This window comes from Pyrgilauda ruficollis, unplaced genomic scaffold (assembly GCF_017590135.1).
Source record: "Pyrgilauda ruficollis isolate IOZ18807 unplaced genomic scaffold, ASM1759013v1 scaffold5, whole genome shotgun sequence".
NCBI classification, from domain to species: Eukaryota; Metazoa; Chordata; class Aves; order Passeriformes; family Passeridae; genus Pyrgilauda; species Pyrgilauda ruficollis.
In genome coordinates, this window is record NW_024526599.1 from 6,261,556 (window position 1) to 6,276,312 (window position 14,757).

Sequence of the window (14,757 nt, forward strand, 5' to 3'; positions counted from 1 at the left end):
TACACTATCCCTGAAGCCTTCCCTTCCCAAACAGTTGCTCCTCATCCCCTGCTGGGGAAAAGCCATAAATCTGATGGAAGCATCCTGTGGGTTGGGTCTGGCCCACAGGTCATGATGCTGGGGCAGGATAAGGCAAATAACATCAAATATTTTCTGTGTCAGGATATAGTCAAAAGGATATAACATTTAACATTTTACTTTTCTTTACACACCTTCAGTGTAGTACTCTAAAATCAAGTCCTACAATATTTTTTGTACAGAAAAGGTTTCTATAGCCGTTGGTAAATTTTTTGTGCAGTAAATGTGGAAAGTCAGGAGAAGCAGAGGCATTGTTAGGATTATTGTTAGGCTTCTAGCACAAATCAAGACAAAATTAATAAAAAAACAGATAATCATATATACTTTATATTATCTAACATTGTTTAAGGAAAGCTGTAGGTCAACTGGAGTGAATTTAGATTAAAACAACAGAAACATTGGAGAATTGAAGAGATATATGAGAAAAAATTTTAAAATATGTTTATGCAGCAGCTGAGTGTAGTAAATCGAAGAATGTCAGATTTGTAAAGCCAAGGAAATAGATGAAATTATTTTCAAAAGTTACATATACTTACTAAAGAAAAATTTGGGCCAGGTTGCTCATACAAGGAAAATTGTGTCACCCTGATAAATCAGTACTCCAGCTGACACTGAACTAAGCAGAGCTCTGTGTGAACATGCTGTGAACAGTTCTCTGCTTATAAGGCAGAGGTGACCTAGAATCCACTCTCAGTCCTGAATGGGAATGAGAACCGACTTGTAACAGCCTTTAGGGGAGCACTCTAGATACTGCAGTTGGAACAGGAATATTCTGTGCTATAAATGAGAGAATTTAGGCTACAATTAGTGTCACTGAATTTTTACAACATATTGCTGGTAGTATGAGGAATGGACTACAAGTTTTCAAATCCAAAAGGAGGCCTATAATTTCATACACGATTCTGTTTCCTGTAGTGGCCTTACTAAATCTTGCTAGGTCTCACCATGGAAAACATCTAATATTCCTATGACTCTTCAGTTAACATGTACACCAGTCCTGCAAGCTCATTTTCCATTGCACAAGGGTCTGCTTTCTATCTTTTATTACCTATGTCATTGGATATGATCTGATTGGAAGGAATGTCTCAGACTGGTGAATAATAGCATCCTGTCACCCAGGGTTGTATAATCATGTTTATCTGTGTCTTAGTCACCACCTTACTGGACAGTTTGCCCCTGCTACTCCAGTAATGAACGCTGTCTTAGGCTGTCAGATCTTTGAGGACTGGGAGACAGTTGCAAGAGATTTGTATGTATAGTTTTGCCTGCCATCAGGGAACACCTATCTTGTTTTTCTTTTTTATAACCTGGACTCTTGATTTTGTGGTGTGTTAGAAATGGTATTCTCCAATTTAGTACTCCCACCAAAACCATGCAGTGCTCCACCTCCTTGCTCCAAGTGGAGGCACAAAAGGTAAAGATAATGGTTTGAGATAAGAAAAATTTACTGAAAATGGCAATGAGATAAAAAAAAACAAGCAGTTAACAGCAATAATAACAACAAAAGGTGTAAGAAAATAAATTATTCACACAGAAAAATTCTCTGGCAATAGGCAATACCAGATGGCTCCCTCTGCACGTTTGTCGACCAGAAGAAAATCTTTGTGCCAGAAGAGAATCTCTTTCCCCAGCCCTGGCAATGACATGAGGTGATATAGAATAACCTCTGTGCCCTGGCCATACCTCCTCCTGGCTACTGCAAAAATGAACTCTCTCCCTGGCTGGAACCAGGACAAACCTGCACCTCTGTTTAATGCATTGGTTTCAAAATGTACTGCTTTAATGAGAAATAGGACTCTGGAAAATTTGGGAAGGTGCATCCACTCTTTTTCAGAAGGAATAGCGCCATGCTTTTTTTCCACCTTTCACTAGAATCAGTTTTGTCAATAATGGGAGTAAAAGCCCCAGTCAAAGTTTAAGTCTTTTCCTGACTGCCTCAGTTCTTTCCACACAGGAGATGTTGTCACTGTCATAGAGAAGCTAATAATATCCTTCAGAATATTTTTTCATTAATCCATAAACCTGTTACTGTATTTTATGACACTATTGTTATTTTAGTAGCTACAAAATATGACCATGCAAATTTCCCAAACTATCAGCCAAAAACTGCAGAAAACCAGAGGTGGAGAGAGCTGAGGGTAAAATACCTGAGGCCATTGTGGAGGATAGACAGGCTAATGGGTAAAAGGGACAGGCAGCTTTTGGAATAACTGAGTTTTAGTGGACCAGTGGCTCCACTTAGAAGAAGCCTTACTGAAACTTACATTTAGACAGGCAGCTTTTGGAATAACTGAGTTTTAGTGGACCAGTGGCTCCAGGAAGCCTTACTGAAACTTACATTTGTGTCAGTTGCCCATGGGTATAGCCTGAAAACTATCAGTTTTCAACTAAAGCTAAGGTTATATATGTGAACAACTTTATAGTCTGTATTCTTTTTTCTTCTCTTTTCTCTCTGCTTTCCTGAGTAGTCCAACTGAAACGGAAATTTGGGAGTGGTTTACCCAAGTCACAAAGCACAGCGCCTTGCAAGTAGTCTCTAAATCACTTAAGCTCCCTGAACAGTGTGGGGTTGGTTCTCCTAGAGATGAGTGGAATCTGAAATAAAAAGTTTATAAAATCCAAGGAAGAGACTGTAGGAACATTTAGTTATTGCTTGTTCCCCAAGAGCACTAAAGGAGCTATAGGGAACACGGGAATTCTGTTGTTGGATTTAGATTTCACACTTAAACACTTCTGCAGTGCTGAGAATAGTGTTACATCTGTGTTCCCTGTCTTTAGAAGGCACTAAGCTCCACAGGTACAATGCAAGATGGTCACTGTAGGATGAGATAAAGGATCCTGACCTGATAAGTCTTTAGAACCAGAATAAACTGAAATTAATTGCATCAAACATTGAATTTTAGAGCTAATTCTGACTATGGGTTTCAGAGCTTAGAAAAATGCAAACATTGAATAATATCAGGTTTATCAGCACAGAATCAAAATCCAAAAATACTCCCCACAAAAATATTCTCTCCCCTTCTGTCATCTTAAAATGAAGGAGTCTAACTATAGCAGATTGCAGAGCATGAGGCACCTTGTGCATGGAAAATTACACAATTATAAATGTTTGGATTAGTTGATATGATTGACTGATCATCCTTAAGTACTTTATAACATAACCATTCCACAAATTAGTCTGATGTAATGTATCCCTATCAACAAGTAATTTGCTCTATGTTTGTTTGCAGTGTTCTTTAGCAGCTGCATGAAGTTTGCTAATGAGTTGTGGTGAGTCGATCATGATTCCCCTCACTCTTTATTTCATAGGTTGGTGAGACCAGATGCAAAAAAGTTTGCACTTCGAAATCTGATCTGAGATCCAATGATTTCAGCATCGTTGGAAGCTTGCCAAGGGATTTTGAATTATCAAATTATGACTGTTATGGGAAGCCCATTGAAGTGAACAATGGGCTCGGGAAATCTCAAGCCAAGAACAACAAGAAGCCTCCTCCTCCCAAGCCTGTCATTCCATCAGCAGCAAAGAGAATCGATCTTTATGCAAGAGCACTGTTTCCTTTTTGCTTCTTGTTCTTCAACGTCATATACTGGTCCATATATTTATGATAAATCTTTTATTTATTTTTTTCATATGTGTAAAATATAGCCCATTTCATTATCCCTTCCCAGTCATGAAGGCCACTGTGTGAAATTATTTGCATTTGCAAAGCAATATGTTGCATCTTGATGCCGTACGATTGTACTGAACATGTGGCATCTGAAATTCGAATGAAAGCATGACACTGCAATGTCTGTGCTCTGACCAACTTTGTATATAAATGTACAGCATACATCCTGCTTTAGGAATATATATGAAGGACGATGCCTACTACATTATAAAGCTGAATAACGCTCTTCAGTTATTAGTAACATACAGAAATTTAAAGTGTTTCTGACAATGAAACTGATGTGCACGTTGAGTATTATTAAAATCAGTATTCTAGTATATGTAGTATTTAACAGCTTTTCTGCTGATTTCCAGAGGAAAAAGAAATACCCACCAAACATCTTGTTCGTGTATAATTTCAGCTGGCACTGTTGAAGAAAAAGCTAAGGTGTAATTATTATTATTATTATTATTTAGGCTTTGTAAGTGAAGGCAGCATCAAGTAAGCAGATTTTGTCTATGTGGAAAAATAAAGATCAGAGAACTACTAATTTTGTAAAATCAGCTCATTTAGGGAAAAAAACCCCAACAACTGTGTCCATGAAGCAGGCACAGTTAAGTGTGTTAGAATATGCTGGGAATAAAACACTGGGGCAAATTTTAACTGCTGTTTCTTTAGCCACAAACTAGATACAATGTATAAAAAACAAACAGGCCTCTTTCTACACTAAAGGTATCAGGAGTTTTGGAGAGGCATCACAAGATGCAGCTCAGTATCAGGTTTGTTATGCATTTTTACATTAGTTTGTCCTCTGGCTCAGATTCTGTAGCATCTGGCAAGCCTGCAGTATGTAAGTCACAATTTTTTTTGTTGTTGCATTGGACACTTCTTACTGGATTTGTTTTGTTTATCCCCTTGAAAGCTTTTATTTTAAACAAACCAGTTGTCAAGACAAAATTCTATTTTCACCAGTAATGACACCTTTTCTTGTTTGCGTGCTAGCTAACACGTAGCCACCAGTAGGAGTGAAAATGTGTCCTGAGGTCTAAGGGGCTGAGACTCTCATGAGCCCTGGTGTGCCTATGTGTTAATTAATGGCTGCCCTCACCAACGCATTGATCTGGCTGCTACAGTTTGGAGAATAAGGTCCTATGCATGAAGTAGTTCTGATAGGAGACTGATTTCCGTTTTCCAGAGGAAATTCTATGTCATGGAGACTACCTTAACGTGAGCTCCTTGGTGTGCATAGGGCAGCGGCTTTGGTCTCCTGTGGATGCCAGGGTACATCCCTTCATGAGGGCAAAGAAAAGGAAATGTGAAAAAGAAAAGAAATGTAACCAAAAGAAAGCTGCATGTAGGTAGGCATGTGAGTAGAGTGTGTTTCCTGAGAACAGGGACTGGGCCTCAGCCCATGAGAGCGTGCCATACACGTCTCTGCTGGGGAGATGAGCACCACAGCTAGTTACAGTATGAAAATAGGGCAATTCATAAAAGGAAATCTGGACTGTTGGCCCCTCATAGGCTAGGAAGGGACTGGTTTAAATACATTTAACCTTCCATAGTGTGGAAACAAACAATCCCACTTAATGTGCTACATTTCTGGCATGTCCTGGATGTGCTGAGCTGATGCAGACCACAAGGGGACTGTTGGATCACTTGGAAGTTGCCCACAAGGAGAATGTTGTCCACATGTGCAACAACAAGATCAAAAGTGTGAATGTAAGAAGAGGAATGGCACGCCACACTGCCTTCACTGGACATCGGGTGAGCCTGCACACCCAGAGCTTTTTCAAGCCACTGCCACTTTGTGATCAGCAGGCTGGCTGCAGCAACTCATGTTTGGGTTGAAGAGATCTGTTCTTCACAGGATGGTCACACACACTCCACCAGCTTCCTGGCCAGTCTCATGGGGGTTTCTGGCAGCCACTCTACCAACTGGCCACAGTTTGTCCTTTGGGTTTCTTTCTGATCCAAAGAAATGGAAGGCAAATCCAAGATGTTATTGAGCTGTGTGCAACGGGGGCTGAGGGAAATGATATCTTTAAGGTCTAGTTCAAAGTTTTAATATTTCCATTAGTTGAGGGTAATTGCAGAATTGTCAGAGACTCTAAGAAGCAATAAGGATAAATGAAAGAGAGGAAGGATGGGAGGGGGAACTTTTATACATACAGAATGGTATATTTATAGACATTATTTATTCTCATACTTGTATTTTTTCTTACAATACTGGAAGGCAAAAAAATAATTACCTTGTGTTGGAAATTATATGAATTTTGGAAGATAACTTTCTTGTTAGAACTCTTATTAAATGATTTATCTGTAATTAATGTCCACATTCTATCTGTAAAATCTCAATTATAGATTTTATTGTTAAATTAATCTTTGTCCCTCCTTGCTTTCCTGCTTATTTGATGGCTTTTGTGTTTTATCATAAAACACTTAATCAATAATACACTGTAATTGCTTTCCAACTCACACAAACAAAGGGAAGCAAAAGGAATGCATATTGTTCAGATAAGGGTTTTTTGTTCATTACGGTGTAAAAACTAAGGCCAGAAGCGAAGTTTAACATCAAATTTGAAACTAAATTTAAAATTAAACCAAGGATCAGCTATAAAGTATTAATTTTCTTTTTACTTACACTAGATAATATTGCAGTATTTGTATTACCTTGGAGTATATTAGCTTGTCCTACTGAGCAGTAATAATTGATCTCTTTTATTTTTCTTCTTTCTACTAAAGGTCATCCAGAGTTTTGCATACCATCTCACATTATGGTCCACCAGCACCCTCTAGTTGTAAAATTCAGCCTGTTGACTGATTTCCAGAAGAAGGTGCAAATATAAAATTATATAGGCAAAATAGGACCCTAATTGCTAATTGTAATATGAAACAAGAAAAAAAAAAAAAACCAAATTAAAAATAAATTGGCACAAAATCAATGTGCAGCTGTAGAAATTTTCCATGCAGTTAAAATTTTAAAGTATAGAAATGAGCACATTCAAGTAGTAGCAAAGGTGAGGTACATCAAGTGCAGCTTAGTAACTCAATTACTAGTCCTGATGTCTAAACAAACCACATGACAGCAAAATCTGGTTTTGTGGGAGAGCCGATCTGTATTTCAGCTGACATTTACTTCAAGTTCTGCTGTTAACTGGTAGGAGAGTTATAAATTTTTATTCTACCCTTAAGATAAACCTTGGTATTTTCTTGGTTCTTCATCATCGAGGGGTAGTATTCAAGTAGCTAATTTTGTTCTTTTGTACTATCATCACCCTTTAGATATCTTTCTACATTTTTGCAGGATTTTAGAACACTTTTAAACACTGCATCAGGAATTTCCATGGAGATTATTTAATTCATTTCTCAACTGCGTCTACAAATTTAAGGTAGGCAATAAGTAAGCATGCAGTTTGAGAAGTGTGTAAGCTGCTGTGTGTTTGTTCCCTGTAGCACACAGCTCATGTTTGACACTTGGTTTTAGGAGCAGCTCTTCAGTGTATAATGGCACCTCCTCTTTTCTTCCCTTAATTCTAGCTGAGATGGCGCATGTGAGCAGTTGGTCTTTTGAGGAAAGGAGTTTATTTTTGTAAGTGCAGTGTAGAGAAGATTGACCACTTGGAAACTCTGCCAAGCAGCTTTCAGTCTTAAAAGTCTTCAGAATTATTTGGACTTGTTAACAGGGTAAAGGAAGACATCTTTGCTGCCCTATTACCCATTAAAGAGAAAGCAGCAATACTGCCTTCTGGGTTAGTGTCAATGGGCATGACCACAGTGATTGATCTGACTGTATAATCTTTTAAAGGAAATGCTCTTACAAGTAATCTTTATTTAAAAATATTTTACTCTGAAGAGAGACAATACCTTACTTAAGCAGTCTGTTATAGCTGTTAAGGGAATCTCTTAACAGACCTTATAATACAGTTATAATACAAAGCCTGGTCTCTGCTTCAATTAAACGAGCTTATCCTCATGGTTACTGGGGGATTGTGATGGGGATGTTTATAGAATAGGTAGCATTGAATTATTTATTTCCAAGGGAGTGCAACCTGAATATATGCAGTGTCAAGTGATTTTTCAGGCTATTGAGATACCGTAGTGCTGCAGTGAGTACAAATGAGGTGTGTAGCAGATAAGGGAATGAGAGGACATTGTTACTTGATGCTTTCATGTACTAATTCCAGAATAAGAGAAGGTAATGTGGAAAGAAATTCAGATACAGATAAATTGAATAATGGTTTTGTTTGTGTTAACTGTTTAATTTGTGTCTAGAAATTGCTTTGTATATAAATAAATTACCTTATTTTTATATTACTATAAGGAACTAATAAAAAACTAGGAAAATTAAGCTCATCTGTGGTGCCCAAAAGATAAGGAAATAAATTATTTTCCTATGAAGCTCTATACCTAAGTAAACAGGAGAATATAAAGAAAAATTTGAGGACATAAATTCCTCATCATTGTGGTTTTGTCTGTGCCATTGTATCAAATCAGTCACAGGCAATCTGAGCTGCTTGCAGCACTCCCTTGCATTTTGCCTTACTCAAGAAAGCTGCCCACACCTGTACTCCCCCTGCACCTGTCCTCCTTCCATCAGTGGGAATAGTGTCAGCACGCATTTAAAATAAAGATTACCTGGCTGTCTTGAAATCCTTCTGAAAACCCTTCATTGCTACAAGTATGTCTATGCTGCAGTCACTAAAATGTCTGCAGCTAGTGCAGGCTTATCCAAATTAGCCTTAAAGTGGCTGTTTTGGGGCAGGCTGGAAACATCACCATGGTGACAGTGAGCTGTGGCTGGGAAGCCTACCTGCTGGCTAGGGCAGGAAAAAATATCCTTGGAGTTCACCCCCACAAAGCTTTGTGCTGCCTTGGCTGTTGTGCTCAAGCAGCTGGTTTAAAGTTAACTCGTGTGGGTGTTCGTCAGCCCGTGCCTGTGAACTGTAGGTGTGTGCTGGGTGACGCACGGCGTGCTAGCACAGAGAGATCCTTCCTACGGCTGGTGGGAAAGATGGCACCATAAAATATCCTCTCCACAGCTCTTGATCACCTACAGGATTTGTGACGTTTTTAATTTTGTGCACTGACAGGAGCATTTGGTGGCAGTGACAAAAAAAAGCAAAAAACAGTTTGCTTTTTCCCTGAGCCAGTGCACGTGTAAATGAATGAGCTGGATTGGCCCAGCTGAGCATGAACAGGGTTTCCTCCTGACTCTAGGCCATAAGACCATCCCTCTTATGAGCCATTCTGCCTAAGGTCCCTGCCTCTAACAGTGGATATTAGATCACAATCTTTTGAATGAATAATGAGACTAAAAAACGTATTGAGAATGACACGAATGAGACTGTAAAAGTCTTTTTGACTTCCTGGTTGTCCATGCAGGTCAACCCTAATTTTGAGGGGCAGGGATTGCTTTTCAGCATGGGATTTGTCAACATGTCAGTGCCTGTCAGGTTCTGGAGACCAGCATCCACAGACTCCCTCCTTGCAGGGGGGTGTTTGAAGGGCCTTCAAGTTTGTTAGTCAACTCATCTTTTGAGTATTGAGATAAATCCAAAGCTGCCTGGCACCATTAGCTGTCACACAGAAGCAGCAAGTAGATTAAGCACATGTCTTTTAGTTCAAGAAAATTAATGGCCTTTCATCTTATTGCATGAAAATATGGTTTACTGTAATGGAGACCAACCAATAGAGCAATGTGGAGTAACATCTTGTTACTAAGGATTTTTGTCCCTTCACGTAGTTACTTGGGCCACATAATGTGCTCTGACAGGAAGAAATACGAGGATTGTGGAGTATAAAGTATAAGGTATTGTGTAACTGCTTTCCACCTGATGAGTTCTTCAGGCTGTGGCAGTGGGAAGTATGGGGTTTTTCATCTATATCTGTGTCAGTCTGTTTCTTTCTATGAATATTCACAGTAGGAGTTACTTTTTTACTTGAAGAAGCAAACTCAAGAGGTTTTTGGGCCAAGGAACCCTCCTGAGTATAGCAGGTCAAGCTGTTGTACCGTTGCCCTCTGCAAAATCCTTTCAGCTCAGAGGAAACCTTCTCTAGCAGCATAAACTGAAAAGAAAACCTCTGCTGAAACTGTGGCTGCTTCTGAGAGGAAAGTCTGTGTGTAGGCAGCCCCTGTGCTTCCACCTTCTTTTCCTGTAACATGCATCATGATAATCAATAGTACTGTTTAGTTTTTCTGTTCTGCAAAGCACTCCTTTTATCTAGCCTGAGTTATTTCCTTGGCAATAGGCTTTAGATATCCTACCTTTCATCTCTGTGCAGTCAGAGCAAAGATAGTGTGTGACTCTATCAGAGTTCTTGAAGGCAAGCCAGTGCTGATGTTCAAGAACACTTAAATGGCAATATATGAGAAGACCTGGGACCTACTTGTTTCTTTCATTTTAACATTATGTTTGTTACGCCATTTCAGTTATGTCACTATAACTGATATAAAAATATTCTGATATTTGAATAAAATTTCACTACATGCATTATATTTTTGAGTTTAGTTTATGAATTCCCTGTGAAAAGCAGAATACAAAAAAAAAAAAAAAAACCAAAACAAAAAAAAAGTAATCCACGTGGCATTTTTTATAATGTTGATTTCCTCTATTAACCTTAAAACTTGAATTTGACCCAGAGGCTAGAGAAATAATGTTTCTTAGTGTTTAATAAGCCTTACATTGTCATAACAGATTTATCAGTGTCTCAGGCAGGCTCATTCTTCCAGATTAATTTGTTTGTTTCTTTGACTCTCAAAGGCCAGCTCACTGGAAAACATTAATTTGGAGACTGCTTATTTCAAAGGCATCGTGCTGACAGGAACTGACTGTAAAGAGTAATGGTTCTGACCAGTACCACTCTAGCATCAGCTTCTGCTGTTGACAAAGCCTGTCTTGATACCTGCTCCTGCTTCTGACAAATCCTGTTTAGCCTCAGCCTACTGGAGGGCGTAAAATCTTTGTAGGCTTTTTAAAATATTTGTCTGATTGTGTCAGCTTCTGAGACAGCCCTGCTTCCATTCCCCTTCTGGACGTGCTTCAGGACCACACTATTACAGAAGCAATCTTTTTTCAAGCAAATACAAATCATATACAGAATCCACCATGAGATATCATCTACTTTGTGGAATTAAACTTTAGACTTTATTTAGTAATTTATTTAGTAATTCTTCATATGTTCTAGTTGTTTCCACAAGGTGAAAGCTTCTTAAATACATAATTCTTACATTAATAAAACGAAATGTGCATGATGGCAGGAGAGGATCACAGTGGCCTTGTTCATTTTCTCTGGATTTAACAGCTCTTATCTTGCTCTGGTCTTTATGCCAGGAGATTTTGGAAGATATGCTGCAGCTGAAGTAATTTTTGCTGCCCCACAGAAGGCTGGACAAGGACAAGACCCTCCCTGCATAGGACCTGCCCTGTATTCAAAGCTGCATTCAAAGCAAACCAGCCAGAGGAAAACACAGCTATGTTTCCCAAGCTCTGTGCCATTGCAGTAACATGTTCATCACATTCAACACTTGATGAGTTCTCTTGCAACAGAGAAGCACTTTCTTGAGAGAAATAACAATGTTGGTACCATAATAATATTCCCAGGCTCTGCAGATTCATGGGAGTATTCTACACCACTACTGTAGAACAGCAAATGTTACAAATTTTACCATGGGAGTTTTTAAACAGCAAGTGCATATCCAAGCTGGCAGTACTTTATTATCTGTTACCCATAAGCATGACTTTATTGCTTTATTTGTCCTATGCCTCCATATTCTTCCTATTTCAGGAACAGCATTTTAAAATGGATATTTTTCTAAGCATACTAATTATTAAAATATATTGTGGTTTACCCTATTTTTTCCCACAGGAACATAAGGAAGAGATAGTGTATTTTACATTACAGTGCTCTTGCAGCAAGTTTGCTAGCGTCTGTGAAGAAAGTTTTGATGAAATTAAATAGGTGGAAAAAAAATTTCATGGAGTGTGCAAATGAAACAGCCAGGAATAAACCCAGGAATAAACCCATTTATGCAAGACTCACACTGAGAGTCTGATGAGCTTTGACAATTGGAATAAATTATTTTGTCTGAAAGGAGATTCCAGTTGAAAAGATAGGACAGCATTTAATCTTTCAACAGTTTTCATTTCTCAGATGAAAATAAAAACCAAACCTTTATGAAACAGACCAGGTAGTCTTGTCCATATTGACCTCATATCTGCGCACAGCTATCATGCTCTCCTTTAATATGGTTTTTCAGCCAGTTCCTGCTGCAAGAATTCAATCAATGGAATTATTCCTTCTCTGACCCAGCAGTAGGAGGATTGCTGTTGGGTGGGCGCACACAGGCCCTGGCTGGGGCACGGCTCTGTGCACAGCCCAAGTCTGCACATTGCACGTGGAGCTCTGTAGTGAAACACAATACCCAGCAGGCAGAGGCAAGTGTCCCTTCCCAGGTCTCCACTGCAAATTTGGCAGATTATTTCCTCTATTTTCTTCCATTCCTCTGCACCAAGTGACAGAGGACAATAAGGTGGCTTTCTGTTGTGTCAAGGGCCTTTTGTTTAGGTAGGATGTGGCTGGGGCAAAAAATATTATCTTGCTATATCTTGTACAATGCCTTAAGGCACTACTGTAATGCACACAAGTAGTAATAAAAAATATTTCAGTTACTATTAATCATAGATTCAGTGGCATAAAATAGTGATATGCCTATTTGTCTTCTCCCAGTCTTAACATTTCTGGAAGTCGTCTGACTGATTTCAAGTGCCTGATCTTCCCCTTCATCTACATTGGCTTTTCACTGTAGTTCTTTCTGATTTATTGTCAGAGGAGAATCCACTGCATGCATGCATGCATTCTTTCCTTTAATATTACTTCTTTCTGATATCTAAAAAAGATTCTTAAAATAACCTCATAGTTCTTAGTTCCTTACTTAGATCCAAATTCCCCAGAGGACTTTGCAGAGAAACAAAGGAAGAAGTTGTAGCTTTTAAAATGATATATTTACCCATTTATAATTTAATATGCACAAGCATCAATATCTATATTTAATATAATGGCATTCCTAGGACTAAGCCTTCTTGAAAATAGTATGTCAGGATTTAATAAATTACCAGTATTTTCCCTTTCCATTATTAATATTATTTTGTTTGGCAAGCATTTGCAAAGTGCATCCATATCAAACCATGTATTTTTCCAGTTCCTTGTAAAATAAATCATCCCCTGCCATGGCACAGAGTGAGCTATGTGGGCCATGGGATATAAATCATGATGGAATCATAGAATATTCTGCATTGGAAGGGACCCACAAAGATCATCGAGTCCAACTCTGGGTCCTGCACAGAATACCCCAAGAGTACCACCATGTGTCCTGAGAGCATTGTCCAAACCCTTCTTCAGCTCTGTCAGGCTTGGTGCTGTGACCACTTCACTGAGGAGCTGTTCCAATGCCCATCCACACTGTCCATGAAGAAACTTTGCTTGGTATCCAAACTTAACCTCCCCTGACTCAACTTCAGGCCCTTCCATTGGGTCCTGCCACTGGTCACCAGAAAAAGGAGATCTGTGCCCCCTCCTCCTCTTCCCTGCACAAGGAAGTTGTAACTGCAATGAGGTTCCCTCTGTCTCCTCCAGGCTGAACAGACCAAGTGACCTCAGCCGCTCCCCACATGGCTTTTCCTCAAGGCCCTTCACCATCCTCATGGATCCTTTGGACACTCTCTAATAATGCATTTTTTTTTTATATTGTGGACTCCCAAACTGCCCCCAGCACTCAAGGTGAGGCTGAGTCCCAGTGCAGAGCAGAGTGGGACAGTCCCCTCCCTTGCCTAGCTGGTGATGCTGTGCCTGATACCCCCTAGGACAGGTTGGCCCTCCTGGCTGCCAGGGCACAATCACTCGTGTTCAACTTCATTGACCCACATCCCTTTCTACAGCACGGCTTTCCAGCATTTTGATCTACCTTTCATTGTCTACAATACACACAACCAGGGTTGCCCCATCCCACGTGCAGAATCCAGCATTTGCCCTTAAGCTTTGTAGAGTTGGTGACTGCCCATCTCTCTAATTTTTGAATGTCTCTTCGCAGGGCCTCTCTGTCCTCGAGGGAGTTAACAGCTCATCCCAGTTTAGTGTCCTCAACAAACTTACTTATTATTTCTTTGAGTCCTGTGTCCAACTTGTTCATTACCATGTTCAAGAGAACTGAGCTTAGGGTGGAGCCCTGCAGAACCCCACTAGTGACAAGTTGCCATCCTGATGTCTCCCCATTCACTGTAACTCTTTGTGCCTGACCCCTGAGCCAGTTGCTCACCCATCACATAATGTCTTTATCCAGATGAATGCTGGATGTTTTGTCCAGAAGGATCCTGTGAGAGACAATATTGAAACTTTCGTTAAGTCCAAAAGATTACATCAACTGGCTTCCCTTCATCACCTAGGTAATCATCACCTTCATCACAAGCAAGAATTCCCCATCATGAAGCAATTCTGGCTGTGCCAAATGACTGCCTTGTCCTACAGATGTTTTTCAATACTTCCCAAAATAATCTTTTCCAGGATTTTATTGGACACTCAAGTCACATATTGGAATAGCTCCTTCAATTACAAATTAAAGCAAGTGTTGTCATATAGAATCTACAGTAAGTTCATTCCTTTAAAGAAAAAGTGTGATTAGTTGGTATCCAGTATTTTATTAGCCCACCAGTGCTAGTAATGATCAATAGTAATTGATAGGCATATTAAGTGAATTACTAGTAAATGAATTAATAAAAGAGGTACAGTAAAATATGGATATGTTTCTGGAGGTTTGTTAGCTAAATCCTTGAGGTGGAAAGTTCCTGTCAGGCTGTGCTATCTGCCTTTAAAGGATGCAATCCAAAAGCAGTGTAGACAGAATCACCTGGGGACTGGTTCATACACAGGAAGTTTAAAGTGTGTGCCACAAGTCTGTCTGACCCATGAATTGCTTAGTGCTAGGTTGTCTTTCAAGGTTGACATTCAAAAAGAAAAGTTTGCAGGAATCCATGAAGGG

General features: G+C 39.4%; 1 protein-coding gene across 1 annotated transcript in view; it reads left to right on the forward strand.

The window, feature by feature from the left end:
• GLRB (glycine receptor beta) overlaps positions 1 to 3,684 on the forward strand; it is a 44,681-nt gene extending 40,997 nt beyond the window's left edge. Inside the window, exon 9 of the mRNA XM_041479932.1 lies at positions 3,388 to 3,684. Coding sequence (XP_041335866.1) covers positions 3,388 to 3,684 — 297 coding nt within the window. The remainder of the gene's footprint in view (positions 1 to 3,387) is intronic.
• Positions 3,685 to 14,757: the final 11,073 nt, after the last annotated feature.